This window comes from Python bivittatus, unplaced genomic scaffold (assembly GCF_059951505.1).
Source record: "Python bivittatus isolate LINGU-HERP-01145 unplaced genomic scaffold, Pbiv_v1 ctg000410_np1212, whole genome shotgun sequence".
NCBI classification, from domain to species: Eukaryota; Metazoa; Chordata; class Lepidosauria; order Squamata; family Pythonidae; genus Python; species Python bivittatus.
Window position 1 is genome coordinate 8,471,920 of NW_028277067.1, and position 22,643 is coordinate 8,494,562.

At 42.9% G+C, this 22,643-nt stretch overlaps 1 protein-coding gene across 3 annotated transcripts in view; it reads left to right on the forward strand.

Moving 5' to 3' along the window:
- The first annotated feature begins 826 nt into the window (after positions 1–826).
- Positions 827–22,643, forward strand: part of LOC103067447 (inactive phospholipase C-like protein 2) — a 53,128-nt gene continuing 31,311 nt past the window's right edge. For all 3 annotated transcript variants that reach the window (XR_015796622.1, XM_088143460.1, XM_088143461.1), the window contains exon 1: positions 827–1,277. Coding sequence is in view for 2 of the 3 variants with exons in the window: in XM_088143460.1 (XP_087999586.1) it covers positions 1,053–1,277 (225 nt within the window). In the remaining variant the exon portion in view is untranslated. The remainder of the gene's footprint in view (positions 1,278–22,643) is intronic.

Genomic DNA, 22,643 nt, shown 5'->3' on the forward strand with positions numbered 1-22,643 from the left:
TGGCTGTGAACGGATATCTGTACACTTTTCCTGAGGAGCAAGTATCTCCTCTGGGGGTAGTAATGTTAAATCAGGAAAACTGCCCTGGGGGAATTCTTTAAAAACTTTTGTCTACTGCTACAATCCTAATTTAACTGGCAACCCTATTAATTTAAATATATAAACGCAGTGGAATAGGAGAAAAGATTTCCGCACTTCTATGCATCTGCCCCATGAAGCGTGTATAATACAGGGAGGGAGAAGTCCCTGGCGCCGTTGTCAGAAGAAAGCACACCTACAGTACGCCGAAAATCGATGCTGGAGCGGAGCTCAACCCCGCTGTTGTCAGAAGGCCCGATTCTTGAACTGGTCCACGTATCATCTTTTGGCAGCTTTAGGTTAGGTCTCTTGCGGCGCCTCGGCTTTATTCCCAGTGACATGCAGGTCATTTGATCCTGATGACAGCTGCTCGTTGAGGGTATGCACCGTCTTAACTGAAAAGAATTGCATTTGAGTTACATTTTTAAAAAGGCGTGCCTGTATATATTTTAGACACATAAATTTGCGGCGCTGTTCATTGGAGAGAGCCTGGCGTTCCCCAAATCATGGCTTGTTTTCCATTCATCGAGAGAGAAATGGGTCTGCATGTGTAAACAAGCCTAAAGCGGGGATCGCCAGGCCTTTCTAAGCGCAAGACAGACGTCCGCTTTTAACGCCCGGCACAATCGTGGCGAGACGTGGCGTGGCGCCTGCACACGCGCGCGCGGCTCGGGCGCGTGGGGACGCAGAGCATTTGGAGATAGAGGCTGAGAGGGGCGGCCGTGCTCTGCCTGGCCCCGCCCCGCCGTCCCTCTACCCCGGCGGCGGCGGCGGCGGCGGCGTCTCCTCGGTCGTTCGCTGCGTCCCTCCTTCCTTCGCCGGCAAATCGAAGCGAGACAAGGCGCGCTGACGCCGGGGCAGCAGCGGGAGCGTGCGGTGGCCGGAGGCGCACGAGGCGGAGGGTGCCCCTGGGGCAGCGGCTGAGCACCCCCGCCGGGCCGGGCCGGTGCGGCTGCTGGGAGCCCCAGGGGGGGATGGCGGACGGGACCCCCGGTGTCCCTCCCTCGGGCTCGCCCCGGCCCGGGCCCCCCCGCGTCCCGCTGCAAGAAGAAGGTGCTGCGGCCGCTGCAGAAGCTCCGGGCGACCTAAGCCCGCCGCGCTCCGTTTCGGGCGGCTCCGCGGGTACCAGCCGCAGCAACTCGGCCGAGAGGGAACCCCCCGGCCTGGCCAAGGCTGCCCCTGCCGCCGGCATTATGAAGGTGGGTCCCGATCGCTTGCGCCTCCTCCCGCCCCGCGACCTCTCCGGCGAGGCTCGCGACTCCTTCGGCATGTGTGTAGCGTCTCCTCCCTTTATAAATAGGAATCCCCGCCGGGATTTCCCACCGTCCCAATCCACAAGGGCATCCTTCTTGAGCTCTAAGAAACGGTTGCTAACCGCCTCCAGCCCGCAACCTGAACGCTCCGGTTCTGTCCTCATCTGACCTTCTAAATCCAACCGAGGGACCCACCAGAGATTCCTCATCTATCTGTTTTTCCTTCCACGCAGATAGCGCCCCTTTTTTTGGATGTCCTCTTCTTAACTTCCCCCCATTTCTAAAACAACAGGTTCTGGGGCTTTTGCTGGGGGGGAATACTTTGGTTTTTTACTTTCTTTGCTGAAGAGAGAGGAAAAGTCATTCTGCATGTGCACAGAGGTGCTCTGGCCTTCATTCATGTCTGATATTCTTAAGATTGGGGGGGGGGTGATATCAAGAAAGAGATTTGGGGTTCAACCCTAGTTCTCATTGATATAATCTCTCTTTGGGAAATCTCCTAGCCATTCTTTATTTCATATCCCCAGCCCAGTCTTCAAAGCTGGGCTGAATTCATATTGGCTGAGTTCACATGATACACTTAACCAGGTCAGCTGCAACCTAGCCACTGCATTTGCACAGTATGCTAGGCTTATTTAATTTAATCTTGCTTTTTTTTCTGGTTTGACATGTATGAATCTAGTCCATTTGGTTAATTCAAGGTTCAGTATATTACCCAAATCCAGAAAATGGGTAATCTCAGTAATTAGGTTAAGCATGTTGGGTGAAGCCAACCACTCTGTTCCCTGAAGCTGGATTGCTACTCTATCCGTGTCTCCTTCAGAAGACCCTCTGAACCCCTCCAAGACTAAGCCATATAAATTTTCTTTCTCCCTTCTGTAATCTCCTTAGGCTCATTCAGAATGTTTATCTGAAAAGTCATTTCACATACTTTATCCTGGTGCTTTGAACTTCCAGTAGAGATGCATTTGAAAGTCTGGTTCCTCCATGCATAAATGTTTGATTTTTCTGTGTTAGTTCAGTGGTTATGGGTGAGAGGGAACTGAGTTGAGCCTCTGAGCCCACCCCAAAAAATCAGTGCCTTTGAACTGGCATGCATGTTGTGACTTACTAATATTGGCTGCAGATCCACATGCCATAGTAGTTACTCTGCTGTTGTAACAATCAAGTGATGAAATGAGCGTGCATGATCAAGACCAAAAAGTGATTCAAGTGGAAGATTTTTCATCCACTTCACTTCTTCGGTAACCCTTCTGTAATCATCAATATTAGTTCTGGCTTGCAGGATTGTCTTATGTGAGAATCACAAGCTGGAGCCACTTGTACATGGCTGCCCATCAGAGAGCTGATAAATGCGATCCCTGTCATTTCATTTGCAGACTTGAACTTGTGTAATTTGTGGGGAATCTTTAACATGTTGGTATTTCTATGCAAAAGATGCTGTTAAGGACTGTCAAGTTCATGAACAGGCATGTGGTGATTGGCAATTGAACACCTGAATTAGCCCCAGTGGCAAGCGGCACATTGAACTCAGGTTTTGCTGGTGGTTGTGACTGATTAATGAGTGAGTTGCATATGGTGTATAATAATCAAATAAGGAACATAGAGCTATGAATTGGCCCATTACCAGTTCATCTCCATGACCAATATGAGATTTCTAATCTATATTTGTAAGGAATGAAGGATGATCATTATTCCACCTCAGTAAACCTGGGATATTTTATTCATATCATAGTCCTTGGTATTGTTTCTCATATTAGGGTCTTAGCATGTTACTATATCCCTGAACCATATTCATTAGAAAGAGGATGATTTATAGATCACATGGGGAACCCCAAGACAGCAAACCACCAAAAAGATGCCAGTTTTGATTTAAATGTTGGGCTATCTTCACACTGAGTAAAGAGAGCCCCACTAATTCAGGCCCGCTGCACCCAACCTCTCCCCTCCAGGTCTGTTTTAAGTACATGAATAAATTCCAGGAGAATTTCTTTGACAGTTTCTACAATGGGACTGTGCAAAATCAAAGCTGAAAGCCATGAAGTCCAGCCTTCTGCTGCACAAATGGGCCAGCTTGCTCCACACTGAATCGCTATGTGTGTGTCAATCAACACCGTCCCTGGTCTCTTGAGGCAGTGTTGTCTATCACTGCATCTGGCAGTGGTTTTTTTTTAGCTCTCCAGCAAAGCTTTTTACCTAGGCTGAGATCCATTCAACTGGAAGAGCCAGGGTTTGAGCTCAGCCACAATTCCTTCACATGAAGCAGGAGCATCCGGACAGCAACAAAGGTGCCAGCCTAGCAGGTAGCAGCAGATGTCTACTGCAAGCGAGCTGAAGCCCCATAGGAAGTCAAAAGCTGTTTTCTGTCCTTGAACCATCCCCACCCCCATCACTGTGAGGTGGTCTCAGGTTCCCTTGGGCTATTTATGTGTTGTTTACCCAAACCAAAGTGACCAAGGCCATTTCGGTGCTGGTGAAGCCAGGGAAACAGAATCTCAGGGTCCAAAGTTTGAGTTGATGCGATCTTTATGAGTTGGTATGAGTTTGTAGCACTATGGGCTTCAGCCCTGGGAATCGTCTCCTAGAGGTGCTGCTGGTTCTATGGAAGATGGGCCTGAACAGAGAAGGGCTGTCAATGTTGTTTTAGGTGTTTGGGGCATTAGTGCATCTTCACAACTTGACATGTTATTTGTTCGTTTCATTCAAGGCATTTCTTAGTTGCTTTTCACGACTACAGCCTTCCCAAGGCTACTTACAGTAGAAACCTATCTCCCATATAAGAGATTAACAACACTCTAAATCAGTTTTAATGCCATATTTTCAGCAAAAGAGCCAATTGAAAGAAGCCAAAGCCAGAACTTAATAAAAGCACCCTAAACTATCAAAAGTGGATGCAGTAAAAAATCCAGATAAGAGGTAAAGAAAACCGGTAATATTTTAAGCATAGTTAAAAACAAGAACAAGTAAAGCCAGTCCTAGAGAGCAGGACTTACCTTTAAATCCTACATCAATCTAGTTTACTCTATCCATCTGATGAAGTGAGCTGCAGCTCATGAAAGCTTATGCCTTTTAATAAAATAAGTTAGAAAAGGTGCTAACCGCTTGATTTTTTGCTACTAACACAGCTCTCCTACAATGTCCACCCTGAGTTAGTATTAACTTTGGAACTAACATTTACACACCTTCATTTTTGAAAGAGAGATTTTGGACCACATCTCCCACAGTCCTTTGCTATTGTCCATGATGGTTGGGGCTAATGGGAGCTAAAGACCAAACATCTGGAGGAGCCAGATTGTCTGTCTTTGATTGGAAGCTCATAAGGTGTTGCTGAGTACATGGAGAGAGCCTGTTGCAACTTTGAAGAGCTTTTGAGTAAAAGGGCCTCCAAAAGGGTTGATGCATGTATCTGGCCTTGATTGGAAACATGGCTGGCAGCTCTCCTAGCCACAATTTCCATTTCTCCCAATGCACTCCTCAGACTCTGTGGGGAAATTTAAATGTAGCTGGACCCAGCCAGATAGCTTTGCTGAGGATTATAATGTTGGATTTTATTTTAAAAGGGAGCGGGGGGTAGACAATGTAGGCTCTGCAAGTCCTCGAGCCCAGGACCTGCCCAAGACTGCCAGTGTTGATCTTGACTCTGTGAAGGCCCTTCTCTTAGCAAAAAAGAACTATCTGAAATTGGCTAAATCAGAAGATACAGCCTAAGGCCTCAGGGTTATCAGTGGCCATGAAAGGCTTAATTATAGTTCCCAGAGACCTCCATCTTATCAAATTGTAACAATATGCCAAATATTGGATTTTTAGAGCCTCTCCGATCACTTAATAATACTGAGTTAGTAGATAACTGGAGAGTAATCACATGAACTGCATTTTATTTATATTTAATGGAAAGGAAAGGAAATCAACATTGGTTTTTGAAGCAGGTTCCCTGTCCCCTGGCACATCATGGTTAGGTCAAGGACAGCCCTCAATTCAGACAAAGTTGTGCACCTCTGAGGTAAGGGCTTTCAAATGAATAAAGATGATTTTGAAGCAGGTATGAGTTCCCAACATTTCTCAGCTTAAGATAAAGAAGCTGTACTGAAGCAAAAAAAATAAGTGGTTCTCCCTATGTTGTTGAACTCCAGGTCCCATTGGTTCCAGGCAGTCTAGGTAATGGATAATGGAAGCTGTAGTCCTTTCTGATACTCTGGGTGCTGGGATGATATTGCTGTGCTCTGAGTTTAATTTTAAAGCAAACCCGTGGGAATGTTGTGGCTCAAGCCTTCCCCAGAGTCTCTTCCACCAACTGAGAAACTTTTCTTACCACAGGGAAAACTTTGTGGATTTCAGATTGATGAAATGGAAAATATCAACATTCTCAGGTAAAAAGAAGGAAGATTGTGTGATTCTTTGGAAGATTTGTGATAAACAATGTGCTGAGGCGTTATTGTTGCCAAGTCTCCTGAAGTTCCAGAGGGAAATGCTGTGTCGGGCTTATGGAAAGTTATGGAATTCTCTAGGAAAATCTAGGAAAAGTAGTGCAGGTCTCCCCAAAAGCAGGGCAGCCTTTAAAAGCCCTTTAGCAAGTGCTATTTTCACACTCCTGGCAAGAGCACCCCTTTCCTGGTAGCCTTTAGGCAGAGAAGAAAAGGATATTAATGCAGAGGCAGGCAGGAGGAAGAAAAAGCTTTGTCTTTGGTTTCTGATCCTGTCCAAGATTAGCTTGAATCCTTCCTCCCATATGCAGATGATACAGAATTAAATCAGATAACAACTAACGTGCTAGAAATATAATTAAAAATGATCTTGATAAGTCCAAAAAATGGATCTGTACTTGTAAAAATAGTATCTGTGAGAAGAGTTTTAAAATTGTAGCAGATCACAAGGTAAATATGAATCAACAATGTGATGTGGATGCAAAAAAGGCGGATGCGATTTTAGGCTGCCCCAGTGGAAGTATAATTTCCAAATCGTAAGCAACAGATCCACTATATTCTGCATTGGTCCAAATTGCCTTGAGTGCTATATCCAGTTTTGGATAAATTTGTCTAATGGGGTGGGGAAGGTACAAACAAGAGCAAGGCAAATGACTGGGGGACTGAAAACTAAGGTATGACGAAAAAGTGAAAGAACTGGTACATTTATCCTTTTAAAAAATTGACTAAAGAGGAAGACGATTGTACTTTTCACATACCTAGGAATGTCGCCCAGAAGAAGGTTACAGGATACTGACTACAGGATAGGATCCTGAATCATGGATTTCTATTACAGGAAACATTAGGAAAAACTTTTTAAGAGAAAACAACAGTAGAACCAATGATTTAGAGCTTTTTTGGAGGGGAACGAGTTCAAACAAAGCTTGAACGGACATTACCCAGAGATGTTATATTGGATTCCTACGATGAACATTTCTGCACTGAGCAATCCTAAACGGCCTCTTTTAACTTGGTGAGTTTCTGATGCTAATATACAGATTACGCCAGGTGGTATGGCATCATTGGTAGAAAGTAACAGATGAGTGGTGGCAACCCTATGACCCTTTCAGTGTTGTTGAGCTACGTTCCTGTTATCTTTCTCCATTGGCTCTGCTTCCCCATGCCTGTCCAGGTGGTATTTTGGATCTTGGTAAGAGGACTCTGACTAAGATAGCTTCTTAAACGAACCTCAGGTTATGAACTTCCACATGATCTCCCGCTTTCTTTCTTATCATCCTGCATATTAACTAAGCCACCTGCGTGCCACCATATTGCCACCTCAGGATGCCCATGGCTAGATCAGATCTTAAGTTCATTCTGTCCCCTCTGCTGTGTTGTGTAGGTGTGATGGTTTGGTGTTTCACTAGTAAAGGAAAGGTTTTCCGTGAGGTCAAGCCAATGTGATACTGTTATTTGTTGTTATTTTACACACTAATACTACTTTACGTACCAATATGCTAATACTAATTAGTTCACTCTCTGAGAGTAAATCTTTGTATAGTAGTAAGATCCATACACAAGAGAGAAGTATTAGCAGAGTAGAAAGACTCTCAAGTTTGTAGAAGTCCCCCTAGTTTTGTTTTCATTTGGTTTGATTCTAAGGAGAAAGACCTGAAAACAAACTAGGGAGGATCTAGCATGCTCAGGATGCGCAGAATGGTAATTGATGTTCCTGGGGATTCAAAAACCCAGGAAGTAGTGACTTTGTTGTAGGTCTCATCTGGCATTGTTTCGCATGGTTCAGGAATCAAATGTAGGTTATGAAAACGAATGTCACTGCTATTTCAAATTCTGCATATACATGAAAGCAAATTCAGGTCAGCTTCTTAAAAAGCTGCTTTCTGGATGTTATCTAGTGTTTAATAGTTTAATAAAACTATAGATATCGGTGTTCTAGTTGTGCACTCAGAAATATTGTTCACGTTGCCTGGTGAAATAAATGGGCTGTGGGAATATTCTTAAACAAATATTCTTAATTCTGTCCTCTCCTCTCCTCTCTTCTAAATACATAACCCCTCCCCCCAGATTTATGTTCTCCCCCCTCCCCCCGATTATGTTCTAATGGGTTTTTATTTTTGGCAGCATCCACAGTTTCTGTTTTAGGAATTGTGAGGCAATGAGCACAAAAAATAAGACTGGGTGTAAAAATTAAATTGAGTTTATACTTTCTTTCCGTTCCTACCTAAAATGGATTGACAAGATTTATGAGCAGATGAAGCCGCCTTCATACTGAGTCATTGGTCCATTCAACCAGGTGCTGCGACTGAGGCCCTTTTAGCTACAGATTTTGTGGGATTTTATGCATGCAGAGCATGAGTGCATCACTCCATCATTGCCACATTGTTGTTTTAAATGACCCCTTAACATGAAATTTAACACATCCACATCCAGAACTTTATCAAATCTGAACAGAAAGTAGGTTTCATTCCTGCCTCTTCTCTAGCTGGCAGCTTGCAAATTTTGGAGTAGAGATCCTCCTCGGCCTGAGGGAGGAGGCTTTCTTATACCATGTCGGTCTGTTTGCCCATCTAGCTCATTGGCTGCTGCAGCTGGCAGCCTTTCTGCAGGATCTTGGGCACAGAGCTTTCTCTGTTACTTGGTCCTGCAGTGGCAAGGTCCATTTGGGACCGTTGGCATGCAAAGCATGAATTCAGCCACCAAGCTGTGGTCCTTCTCTAAACCCCTTTAAGTAGGTAAAACTCAACTCTGTGGACACATCCATGCAATTTTCTTGCTAACAGGACAAAAGTGGATCACCATTGCCTTCTTCAGAGATAATGTTTCAGTTTCCTAGACTAGCCTAAAACTCTGGGATTTCTTGGTAGTTTCCCTCCAAGTACTAACCAAGTCCATCCCTGCTTAACTTTTCACAGTAGCTAAGGCTTCTAGGTGGCAACACCTAGCTCAGCTTTTACTAGAGATCCTTCCAGCTGAGGATGCTAAGCCATGGGGGGAAATCTGTAGGCTGTACCACCTCCTCTCTAGGTCTAATTTCCCTTTAGACATCTTGCTATAAGTCTTTTCCCCTTTTTATCTACCCCAAGCCATTCCCAATCAGCTCTAGGGTATCAACCTCTGCCTATGAGGAGATGCCCCTGTTAGGTGTGTGTTTCCAAAACTGGCCTTTTAATTGTTCTTGCATCATAGATGCTCATCTCCAGAATAGGTGGCTGTCACCCGAGACCCGCCTCCCTGCTCCTTGCAGCCTATTTTAAGCATTGATTGCTCCAGTGCTATTTATACAGGGTGTGTGGGCTGTGTTCCAGCCCTCCCCTCCCTTGCCAGGCTTTCTCATGCACCTTAGAAAAGGAGGAATTAGCTTGTCTTTCAGGCTAGTGGTGTGCTTTTAAAGGCAAAATGCACACTCAGACTTGCGAGTAGGGGTGGGAGAGGAGGCTTATTGTTCCCAGTAGCTGGGGAGGGGGGGAGTCCTGTGAAGTGCCTCTGTTGTGTGAGGAGTGGTATGACTGATAACCTTTTTCCAGTGAGAGAGAAATCCAGAAAAACGTGCAGAGAAATGTCTAAGCTGAGTTGCTCTGAAGGATCCAAACTCTATTTCTAAAAACCCAGAATGAAATCTGGGATGAAACAATTACCTGGAGTGAGACCTGACGTATTAAATCTTTTCACGTGTGTGAAGCTTACTTGCAGGGTTCATATGTCACACTAAGTCATAATCTGATTTATTTGGTCTTTGCTTAGCGTGCCCTGTGAACTAGCCATTGTGATCGATAAAGCTATGATTTATTGATTAGTGTGATTCTGCATCTCATGGTTAAGCCCATAGCTTAGCATGGTATGTCAATCCATCTTTGATGGGAAACCTCTGATCTTATTATGGTGCAGCCAGGGCACTCTGAAATAGATATCTCCCCCCATGTCACTCCAGAGGCAGGAATAGAACTTATCCTAATGTTGATTCCTGTATGAAGAGAGAGTTCTTGTCTCCAGTTCTTGTCCTTTCTTGTTCCAGACAACATGCTTGCCTGTGAATTCTACCGCCCATTCTCTTGGTCATGAGTATCTCAACTGCAGCTTTGCTTATTTTTATTTAGTTTTTTATTTTTATTTGCTTTTTTTTTTTTTTTTTTGAGGTTGCAACAGAGCCAGGGCCCAGCACACTAACAATACAGCAACATGCTCCCAGAGATACCTTGGAAGATCTTTCCAATGGCAGGTGGTGAGCAAGGGGGTTGACTTGCAGCAACAAGCACCCTTAACTCCCCACCATGACCTTCTAAGCAAGATACGATCAGTATTGCAGCTCCCAAATTGCTGGCCAAGTGCTCCATACTTTTCACGGTTATTCACCGTCGTTCCTGTGGGAGCTAGGTGGCCCAGACTGAGGAGAGGACAGAAGCAAACAAGCAGCAGCAGGTGCTGATCATCCCCATGCCCTTTGCTGATGGAATGAAATTATTCAAGCTATTAAACTGGCTGTGTTTGTGTTTGTGTGTGTGTGTGTGTGCATGCCTTCAAGTTGGTCTTGATTCCTGGTGACTGCCTGGGCTAGTCCCTGCAGCATTCTTGGCAAGATTTTTGGAAATGATTTCCCATTGCCTTCCTCCTAGGGCTGAGGCAGAGTGACTGGGCCAAAGTCAACCAGCTGGCTTTGTGCCTAAGATAAGACTAGAATTCACAGTCTCCCAGTTTCTAGCCTGGTACCTTAACCACCATACCAAACTGGCTCTGAACTGACTTTACCTGGTAATATTTGTTCCTGAAAACTCAGTGACTTTTTGCTCTCCAGAAATCCTGAGGGAAGGTCATAGCTGTCAGCCCTATGAGGTAGACCAGATCAGGAAATTGACTCCATAGGAAGACCAAAACTATACTTTATTGAGATAGGCAGAATCTTGCAAGTCTGCTTATGTTTTACCTTCCCTCCCTCTTACACCCCACTGAGTCAGGGAAGAGCCAGCCTGAGTCTCTTCCTAACTCTATCTCCTTTCCTAGGGCTTAAAGAATGCTTTCTCCCTTGTTGTTTCTGTAATGGCTTCTGAATATTCCCTTCAAGGCTATCTCTGTGGTTCTCTACAGTAGTGCTCTTAGTCAGGCCATGTCTTCAGTAGTGTGGTCCTGCACCAAGACCATACATCCAAGGAGGAACAGAGAGTAGGAAGTCCCATCTTGGGGCTAATCCACAGAGGTGAGAAATGAAGGGAAAGGGCAAAGTGTCACAGAGGGTGAGGAGGAGTCTGCCTTTGCAGATTGAAGAGGCAAATCACCAGGCAGGGGAGAGACACCCAATCTACCTGGACACCTTATCCAACTTGTGTATCTCTTTTCAGACCCAGTCAGAGAGGGAAGAGGCCAGCAGCCACTCCCAAAGTCCACTGATTATTCCAAATAGCAGAATTCCTAAAACTACTCAGGAAACTCTGGAACACCTAATCCTAAAAGACCTATAGCCAGCCACTCCCATGGACTACCTGCTGGATCCATTGGCAACAAAATTCTTGCCCATAACTAGACCTCCTCCCATGCCTTTCCTTCCCCAAAGCATGCTACAAGGTCCTTGAGATAGTGGGAAGGGTGCCTGGAGGTGTTGAGAAGTGGCTCTTCTCTGACCATCAAACTCTATATCTTCCTTCAGATCTGGTCAACACCCTTACCTATTGGATGCCCCCTGGCAGCATTGGATTCAGGGATCACAGTAAACAAAAATGGAGAAGAAACCCAAAGCATCCAAAGGATAGAAAAATGGAGATCTTGCAGTTCAGAACATATGAAGCAACAGCTCTACCCATAAGGGTCTCAGTTTTGCCAGGAGTCTATCCTCTGGATCAAGCATCTAAATCAATTCATCTTTCCAGATCATAGGGAGCTTAGACAAGGTATGAACATGCTAGCCAAGATAGCTGCCTTCATGGCAGATGCTAGTTAGGACCATATCCAATTCATAACCAGAGGCTTGGTAGCTGACATGACCATTAGAAGATGACTATGGTGGAAGAACTAGAATGCAGATTCTAAATCCACAACTGTCCTCCTATCAAGCCTGTTCAGGTGGGAGGAGAGCAAACTGTACAGAGAGGCCATAAATAATGTCTTAATCCAGACAAGGACAAGAAGAAATCCCTGCTACTAACCAACAAGAAGCATGAAGGCAAGGGTCACAAACTCTAGAAGAGTGTCAGAGACCTAAAACAGGTCATACCTGCCCCAACCTAGGGAGAACGCCTTCTGCTGTTAAAAGTTGAAATTCAACAATGACAGTATCAGCCTTCCTATGGGTGAGAAGCAAATGGAATTCACCCATTTAAGATCCCATGTTACTATCAGATGCATGAGTCCTAAAGTTGATCTGGCACCGAGTAAGTTCCAGACTCTGATAAAAGGCAAGCATGTCCTCCTTACAGACTCAGTGAAATATGTCCAGGAGATCCAAACCATGGTGGCAAACTGGCTCATTTGATACTAATAGCCCCCATTGGCCCAGGAGACTCTAGTACTTAGCCCTAGTCAATTTGTTAAGCTACCAAGCATGGAGCTTCTGGCATTACTAGACCTGCTGAACCAAGGGGAATTTAACCACCTAGATACCAGCTGGTTACAACTATATGTCTGGAGGTTAAGCTGGACTATCTTTCTACTCTTCAATATGACCAAAATAAGGCCGTTGTAGCATTTCAAAGAGCTATCTTTCTACCCTTCAAAATGATAACAAAATAATCAAGGTCATTGTAGCATTTCAAAGAGTTTCCATCACCTGCATATACAAGCTAATGTAGTATTCTGCAGATTGGACAAAAAGAAAGGAACTTTCCAATGTTAGTTTCCACTCCCCAAGTCCTGACCTTCCTGCAGTGGGCCTCAACAAGGGACTTCAACAATCTTCCTTTGCAGAGAGTTATTGACTCTCTCAGTTCTAGCATCTGGGAACAATGACCTCCTCTTGGTCCATTCTCATGTAAAGAGGTGGATCTATTTTATCAGGTTAGTAGAGGGCTTCTCTACTAAGACTGACTAGCCAACCTTATCCTTCACAGGATCTTCAGATAGTATTTCAAGCCTAGTTTGAACTCTTGTGAAAATAATCTCTAGAGCACCTGACGTGAAAAGTGATGTTCCTAATACCCATAAGTTCTGCCAGAAAGGTATAAGAAATAGATGAATTCTCTGGAATTCTGTGTCACTTATTTGGACACATCCCTTCTACTCCCAGTTCCAATATTCATGACTTGGGTGACTTTAGTCTTTTACCAGAATTTATCCTTCATTCCTTCTACTCGTATCCCAAATCAGAAAAAAACTGACGCAAATGGGATGTTAGATGAGCCATCTAGATCTACTTGAGCAGAACAGAGAAGTTCAGAGTTTCAGGCCATCTCCTAGTTTTGACAGCCTCAGCTGGGCCACAAAGTCTTTCCAGTCATGATCTCCAGGTGGAACAAGGCTTGCCTGAAACTAGCTTTCAAGACTCAGAATGAACCTGCCCTTAGATGATTGTGACTCACTCCAGTAGAGGTACAGCTATTTTGACACTAATGCCTCCTTTGAGACATCTGTAGGACAGATATTTGGTCCTCTGTGTCCTCGTTTGTAAAGCACTATAAAAGTAATTATTTATAAAGCACTCTGAGATTAACTTTTATGCCACAGCTGAAGCATCCTTCAGCAAGAGGGTACAACAGAAAATAGTAACCAGAAAGGACTAGAGCTGCTTGGACCTAGGTTCCCACCCCACAGGGACAACTTTGTTACAAAAAGGAGGAGAGACTTATTGGAGGGCCCATCCATATCTGCAACATATTCCTACCTTCTTAAGTTTTATTTCTCTGAACTCTTTTTGACTTGTAATTCCAAAACTGGGGGAGGAGACTACCTGCCCCCACAGGAACTGACATCAGAATCCCTTCTAGCCTTGCCTCTGGAATACGTAGGAGACAGACACTCATTTCAGAACTCACTATCCCCCCTGGAAAAAAATGGGCCATCACAATAAATCTAATGTACTTTCTCACCCTAACCTACTATGAAAATAAAGTGGATTAATTCTTTTTCCCATATGTTGCTCTGAGTTCTTTAGAAGAGAGACAAATTTGTTAATTTGGTAAATTTGGAAGCTGTGAAATGAATATAAGGAACAGCCACCCACTAGTCCCCTCCCACATTGGTTCGCATGTATATAGCTGTAACAATCAACTCTAATAAAATAAATTATATGGTAGATGCTTGGTATTCCCATTCTGCAGATGAGCAAACTGAGGGTAGAACATAGCAGTTTTCTCCTGGATTGTTCAGATTAAAACTTGGACTTTAACCTCCAGGTTTTGTTTTGCAATTTGCTTGTACTGCTGTCAGAGCTTTTGGATCGTAGTGGTTGACACCTTCCCCCCAGAAAAAGTTGGCACATGTCAGGCTTCTGGGAGCAGCCTAGATTGGAAGCACTTAATCCTAAGAGCGAGCCTCAAATTCTGATTAGGAAGATGTATTAAGAATGTTAAAATAAGAACAATAAGAGTACTCTGCAGTACCAAATGTAGGGACATTTGGGTGGGCTGATTCTGCTCCTTTTTCATGAGGGGCAGAAGTTTGTCTGTTTCGTGGAGGAAGCTGCATCTACTGGTCATTTTGGATTTTTTTATCAGTCTGGGAATCAGCTCTCACTCTCTTGGCTAACATTATTCTTATTTGTAAAGTATAAGTGCCTGGCATTTACAGAGCACAGAGAGAGAGCCTCCCCCGAGAAGTTTATAACCTAACATTTGAGGAAGGGGAAGTAATTGAGGAAAGGGGAGAATGTGAATGGAAGGTCAAACAGGGAAGCAGTTCTAGTGGGATGTGAAATCCTTCAGGTTCTGGTTCACACCCTCACCCTCTGTAACCTGGCACCTCTGGCCCTTTTCCCACGCCTGTGCCAGCCAAAAGTACCCCAGAATTATCTGGCTGAGCAATAGTATTTTTCTCTTTAGATATGTTGTCACCACCTGTTTTAGTTTGGCAGAGGATTTCCTACTCCAATGGATAAAATAGGTCTTGTTTTATAATTGGGCATGATTTAACTTATGTTTTTTGTTGTTTTTTTTTACTGTGCCTTAAATTGTATTTGTACTAGAAAAGCCTATACTTTGTTGAAGGCACTTTATTAAGTTGTTATAAACTAGTTTTAGAACTATTCTATTATTATTGTTTGCCTTGCAAAAATGTTATTTTTTTATTTGCTCAAATCAGATACAAGGTTGTCTAGACAAAAGTGGTTATTGTACTTGGTAGCTAAAAAGTTAGAAAAAGAACTAAAGTAATAAAAAGGCTTAGCTTCGTGACTTTAGAGACAAAGGGCTGAATTTTGCTACAAGGATCAAAGTTGGAAAGGTGAAAATATAGGTTGAGCATCTACCACATTACAGACTGTGCTTTTTACAATGCTGGTCATGATTATTTTACATTACCATGATGATCATGATTATGTTAGTTAACATAGCTTTCCAAGTTATTTATTCATTTACGTGTTAAAAAGAATGGATGTTTCAATAAACCTATGTGATTTTTATCAACCGTGGTTTGTTACCAGTGTTCAACACCACTTTCACTCAAGCTACTCAACAAACAGCATTTTGTCAGTTCCATAAAAAACACATAGATAGAAAACTCTGTATGATGTTTAGAGTTTTCTGCTTTGACTTATTTCTTTTCTTCAGATATGAATTGGATAAGAAGAGCATCCTTGTTCAGAGCTGATGGAAAGGGGGGACCAAGTCTTTATAATTCTTAGATAAATCCGTTTTACCTTTTTACTGTGAGGTTTGAGGTATGGGCAAGTTTAGTGTCTTGGTTCTACCAATTAATGATTCTTTAAGAGACTAGCCCTCAGCAGTTTCAACAACATTCATAAAATAAAATTTTAATGGAACATAAATATAACACCAAGAAACAACTTACTGCAGCCTAGATAAGACTTAACAGAAACCTAACTTCTGGAAAATAAAGGTTAACTGTACAACTGTGCAGTCTTACATATGGGAAAGGTTTTAATGAGAAATTTCCTTTTTAAATCAATGATTCCAAATCTTGATATAAGTAAGAATATACTGGGAAAACAAATACATAAAAACAAGGGAAGACAACAGTTAGACACACAGAATTCCAAATAAAATCATGCAATCAACCTATTTTCATACCACCTGTTTAAATAAGATCTTGGATTTCAGCACATGTGTGGAATCCACTGGAGATCAGAGATGTTGAATGTTATTAAGCAGTTCCAGTTTGCTTTGTCTCCTTATTCAAGCATTAGTTTCCCAGTTGTATAGAATGTGGACAATAAACAAAAGCAAACCTTTTCCAGGAGACTGATTGTTGCTTCGCCAAGAGAAGGAAAAGGCTCCATTTCTAATGTAGTAAATCTAGCCATCAAATGAGAAAATTATCTGGTGGCTGAACTTACCTTCCTGAGGACCCTGTGGTTAAATGATAAAGACAGGGATTAATCTTCACTATATATGCCATTGGATAAAAACAATTGTATAGAACATGAACTTTTGGGAAACAAAAGATGAATTCTGTCTATTCGTCCTTTTCACCTGGTGTCACCATACCAAATTTATTTATTCATTTAAACCACCAAATCTGAAGGCTCTGGGCAGCCTATAAATCTTAATAAATAAATCTGGCAAGCTGCCCCCAGATGCTTTATTCTTGCTCTACCCAAAACTAAGCATTTGTTATACAGTAGTATGGAAAAAGGCAACACAAATGAGGAATTTTTCAACTACAGTACAGTCTTTGTCAAGTACTAAGGGGGAAGAGTGTTGCACATTAATGGGCAGACCCACAAATACCTGTTGTTCAAGTGTGATGCATAACTGCTAGACTAACTTTTAAAAAGTCGTTTTAATGAAAGCGCCCTCCCCTTCCCCAAATTTGCTTTGTTCTCATTGTCGTCATTGCACTGGCTGATTGACGCGATGATTGCTGTATATCTGTGCGCAAGTGACAGCTGAAGGCCTGCTGCAGAGATCCCCACCTGCAGCTGTCACAGGAGAGGCTGGAACTGTGTTCCTGCTGCCAAAAGATGTGACTCTTTGGAAAGGTTGGTGGCAGGGAACCGGCAGAGGCTGCACTTCTGAGGGAATTCACAGGTGGCTGGCAAACTATTTTGGGCCTTCAGCAGGAGCAGAAGGCTGCTTTCCAGCTGGGCCCTCAATTGAATTTCAAATGAGCCTTTGGCTTGGGGTCTATCCTGCCAGCAAGAGAAGGACGGGATAGATCTGAAAGATTGCAGGGAGAGACAGCCAAGTCTGATATGGTGCTGCACTTGTTTTACTTCAGTTTCCACCTGCTGGGCCTTGCTACTGAGAGGGAATTCCCCGTCCATCTTGGCTCCCTTTTCAGGTGTGCTCTGAAGATACCATCCAGAGTGGGACTGGATAAAATGGGATGGGATAAAACAGGAAATGGTCAAATTTTCTCCAGTATTCCATTGCAAAATTAATTCTACTCCACAACAAATAAGCACATTCTGACTTTTGAGATTAAAGCCTGATTGGGCTGGTTGTGTAATTGCTGAGCTGGGGATGGGGAGGGGTTGGTCTTGTAGAGCCTTTTTCTCTGGGGAGGTGAAGAGAAGGTGCTTACCTAGCAGATCAGTTGTAGAGCATGCTGCTACTGTACTCTGGAAGCTTCAGTTGAGACCTGTGATGACCTTCGCCTTAGGGCAGTATATTTGGACCTTTTTGCTACTGGAAAACTGATTTCCCTAATTCTCAAGAAGAACATCATGACAAGAGGGAAATTAACCTGGCCTCATGTGTGGGCCAAAACAGGAGCAGTTGCAGAGTACTTGTTTTCTTTCTCTGTGCCACAAAGTTCCCCTGCAAGAACTGAGTGGCTAAACACTTGGAACATAAGAGCACAAGTTCTTATGTTTCCTTTTCTTTTCTTTCTCTGCCTCGGTCTCTTTTCCTTCTGTGGTCTGTTGTATTGTGCGCCTAAGGGTAGGAACTGTCATTAGCAATCTTTGTAAGCTGCTGTAGGAGCTTTTGGGGGCTGAAGAGCAAATAATATGAATACATATGAGCAGTCATAAATATGACCACATGAAGCTACCTTTGGCTGAGTCAAACTGTTGCAGAGTTATCTACTGTGGCGTTTTAATGTCTCCTGGGAACGGAACACTGGCTTGAAATTCTGTGACTTGAGGTCCAGCACAATCTGGAGAATGTTGGCATAAACAAATCATTAAAAAGAAAGGAAATGTTCTGGCAATTATTGGGTAATGACAGTAATGTGTTGGGGAAAAGGTTACAAACTAGATGTCTAGGCTTCCAGAAGAATATTGTGTACCTTCTACTTATTTATTTGAAACAGTTTTACTCTTTTTAGCCAAAAAAGATGCCAGACCAACTTACAGAGATCAGTCATTAGGCTTACAGTCTAAAAGACCTGGCACAGAAATGAAGAACAACAACCCTAACTTTAGATCTTAGTTACCAAGAAACCTCACTGATTGACTAGAAGGTCTGTGGTCGCCCCACTTTTCTTCCAGCCCCTGGAGCCTCTGAATCGCTAACATTTGGTGGCAAATCTATTAAAAATTGGTGGTGCCGTTTCCCACCATTTTGAGGAGCTAAGCACATGAAACCTATACTGTAAGCTCTAAAAAAGGTTCCATACGAAAGGAAAGGAGGAAAAAAAAACAGCACTGTCACCAAAAAGGAGAGTATCTCAGTCCAACCCATGTGCATGACTTGACTGGCATCACTGCGGCCCTCACCCCTTTCTAAAATGTTTCATTGGTATCCATTGCGGTTGCTGCGGTACATAGAAGCGTGAGCTAAATGCTGTTCCATCTTTCCAGAGCAGATGGGGTGACTTTGCTTTCCATCTCTCCTATTGCTCTGGCTGCTGGAAGGTTACTGCTAGATGATGTTTGATAGAAGGGAGAGGTTGATGGAGGTTGCTTTTTAGCTGAGATGATGCTGCATCCTCCAACCTCCATCACTCCTGCTGTTGTAAGTCTGATGCAACAGCTGCTGCCAAGAGTACACAACTGGTGTTATGGTGTGCAAGACACTTACATAAGAAATGTTTGGCTAGATCAGAGCAAGGCTCCATTTAGTCCAATATCATTTTCTATGAGTGGCCAAGCCATGTTCCTGCTGGAACACCACAAGCAGGATACCAACCAGCAGTCTCTTCTTGGCTTTGTGTCCCCAACACAGAGATTTTCTTGATCATTATCTTACTGGTGCCAGTGCCAAGACAAATAAAAAGCAAGATTCCAGTGAGATCTGCTCTAAATTAAGCTTTGCCAAGCAAGTTGCTTGTCTGGGCTTTTCCATGGCCTTTTTTATTGGGAGCCATGCCTTCCTGGCTTTGAGCTCTAATTTTACTTTGTTTTCCTTCTCCTCCACTGCCTTATTACCACACTTCAGGTTAAAACACCTGTTCTGATTTTAAAGGCAGGAAAAGTTATTTCTCTTGTACAAACTTCCTGAGGAAGTCTGGATCTAGCCTTTCAGCTGGGCTTGTTGGTGAACAAATGTATGGGAAGGGCTGTGCTGATGTTTTATCTCCCCACCAATTCTCTGTTTGCTTACTGCATCAAGAAGGAGCTTGGGTGTTAACAAAACAGTATAAGATAGCATCTGTGGTTGGGGTAGCATTCTGCATTCTATCCAAGAGAGATTCAAATATGTTTCCTAGGTTGTTTGTAGGACATGCTAAGCCATATTGTGATTTGGTTTATTGTATCATCTGTGCACAGGTCATGATATAATTGGTTAAGAATAGGGCTTTAATAACTGGTTTATTGAAGCTTTTGCATGGGGCATCACTTGGCTGACCTTATAACCTGAGCAGTGCCCAAATGTACTTGGAATGGAGACCTCCAGGGAATATCAGGCTGTAAGATGGTCTGGAAAATTAAAAAATCATCTTGGAATAAGGCAGTGGCAAACCTCTTCTGTATTGTTTCCGAGAAAGCTGCATGGACATGTCCATGTAATCACTAGGAGTTGAACTCAACTCAAAGGAGACTTTACTTACATTACTAGTTTGCTTTAATTTTGTTCAGCATGTAGGCTGAACCCAGATTAATAGCTAGTTTATGATTAAGCAACCCTGAATACTCCAACAACAACATGAAGTTAAAAAAACCAGCTGCAAAATTAACTCTCTTCCAGCCGAGTTTCAGGTTCTTTTTGTTTTTTTTATTTCTCACAGACTAATATGGACTTCTGTCGGGAAATAAGGGGCTGGGGAAAGGATTAGCCATCACCCAACCTGCAGACAATGACTCCGAACTCAAATAGACGTTTGTGGGCATGTCTATTGTTTGAAAAATAGCAATAATTTTAAGGGGGAGAACACAGGAAGTACCACCAGTTCGAAGGTTGCTGGGGTATCTAACCTCTGCAACAGAGGAGGTAGGAGCCAGTCGCTCAATAGTTAGCTTGGATATCTGTGGGACAGTTGGCTTCTTAATGCTAAGCATAGTTTGGGGAATCATCCAACACAGTTTCTAGCACTTTAGAGATAAAGTGCATTAGCAAAAAAATAGGGGGATGTGGATGGGAATTTAAATGCAGATCCTTGCCTTGTCCAAAGAAAATGCAAGGCTAAATTATGGCAATGTGGAGAGACAAAAATGGGAAGGCAGACACAGATGGATTGGGGTAAAATGGGAAAGACAGGAGAAAATCCACATTCCATGAAGTAAGCTTTATTTTAAGCCAGAAATGAGATAGGGACAGGATTTAATTAGTGAGTTGGGGAAAGGTAGAGCAACGAATGGACATTATAATTCCACTGGGTACTTCAGGACAATGTGTGAAATGTAGAAGCACAGTTTCCTGGGATCTTTTTTAACTAGAGAAGCCAAAAGTTGAATCAGAGTCCTTCCATAGCCAGGACAATGGGAAGGTGGAGCAGCCCTCAGTTCTCTGCTAGGAGACCTTGCCAGGTCCTTGGGCCGACCTGAACAGTTTTCTGACAGTACCAGGCCTTGAGACTCAACCTGGTTTTTAGGAAAACTAGGTAGTAATGGTAATGGTGATGGTGAGGATATAGTTGTTGAATTAGCAAGTATCATCTAAATCAGTGGTTCTCAAACGTTTTGGTCTCAGGACCCCTCTATATTCTTAAAAATGATTGAGGACCCCAAAGAGCTTTGGTTTATGTGGGTTATATCTATCGATATTTATAGTATTAGAAACTAAAACTGAAAAATTTTAAAATATTTACTTATTTGACTTCATGGACCTCCTGAAAGGGTCTCGGGACTTCAGGGGATCCCCAGATTGCACTTTGAGAACTGCTGATCTAAATATATCTCTAGTTTAATCTAAAGAAAATTGAGCATGTTTAGTCAAGAGAGTTGCTGAGGGTGCCAGACCCTCACGGGCAGAAAGAAATGATATTTATTTTTCCATTTACAAGGTGTACAAGGGTTAAAAACAGTACAGCAAATTAAAACAGAATAAAAATAGAATAAAAGCAGCCTAACAAGGACGAAATCATCACAATTTTACGCAACAGCCCAACTCAGAGGAGGGGACGCTCTGTGCCGTTGCTTTTTAAAGAAAAGTCTTCAAGGCTTTTTAAAAGCAGGCATGTTCAGGGGTATGCAGATTTTAGAGGGAATAAGTTCCAACGTATGGATGCAGAGACAAAGAAAGCACGCCTCTTGGGCCCTGTCAGATGACATTGTTTAATGGACAGGACCTGAAGCATGCCACGATGATGACGATGATGACGATGATGACGATGATGATAAGAAGAGGAGGAAGTAGCAGTAAGACTGCGTCTTATAAACATAAATATAAAACTAAATTTTAAAAAAAGGCCGTGTATAGCTGAAAGCAAATCTTGTTTCTTAATAGCAAGGATATGAACCCTTTTGGTTTGCTTTTGGGGCTACTACAGTGGCTGATGATTATTGTAATTGTTTTTTATTGTTTTGGGTTGCTACATATGTTTTATTACTGCTAGCTGCCCAGGTTGTAGTAATGAGATTGGTGGTCCGATAAATAGTTTAAATGTAGAAGTAAATTAAATAAAAAAGATAGGAGGTGTTGTTCAACTAGGGTAGAAACAGTAGAGTAGTGTTTCTTGGCAACTTTAAGATGTATGGACTTCAACTCCCAGGATTCCCCAGCCACACATCTTAAAGTTGCCAACTTTGAAAAGCACAGCAGTAGAGGGAGATGTGGGTAGGAAGAGAACTGTGTATACAGTAAAAACATTTTTCTCAACAGCTGTCCTGCTCCCCCACCTTTACTTTCAAAATCCTCAGCATCCCTTGCCTGAAGTCTTCCTTTCCCAACCTAGCAGTGCCCAGGTGTATTGAGATCACAGCTCCACGAGTTTGGAATTCTGGGAGTTGCGGTCCTTCCCATCTGGAAGATACTAAGTTGTGGAAGGCTGCAGTAAGTTTTCATAACCTTGTTTGAGGTGAAAGGCAATGAATCAGATGGAGATTTTGAATTCTTATGATGTTCTGGCACTGCAGCTCCACTACTCTTTGTGGTTCCTATCTGAATATTAAAACCTTCAGGGTTAAACTGATCCCAAGTTCAATTCTTAGTCTCACCCATTTTAAAAAACAAAAAATAGTATTGAAGATTTAAATAACTTCTGTCAGGGGGTTTGGAGAGCCACTGCAGTCAGAACAAACAAAATTAGTGTTGATGAACAGATTTTTCTCATCAAATAAAACAAACTTAACATAGTGAACTCCATTTATTGTTGAACTACAACCCCCATCATTCCCAAAAAGCATGGGCTTTCACTTCAGAGAGGGTCCTGTAGTGAATGCTTTTTAATGTTTGGTGGCCAAAGAGCTCCAGAAATATTCATCCACACATTCAAACCCTTTTCTCTTTCCCACTATTACTCCCAAAAGTTG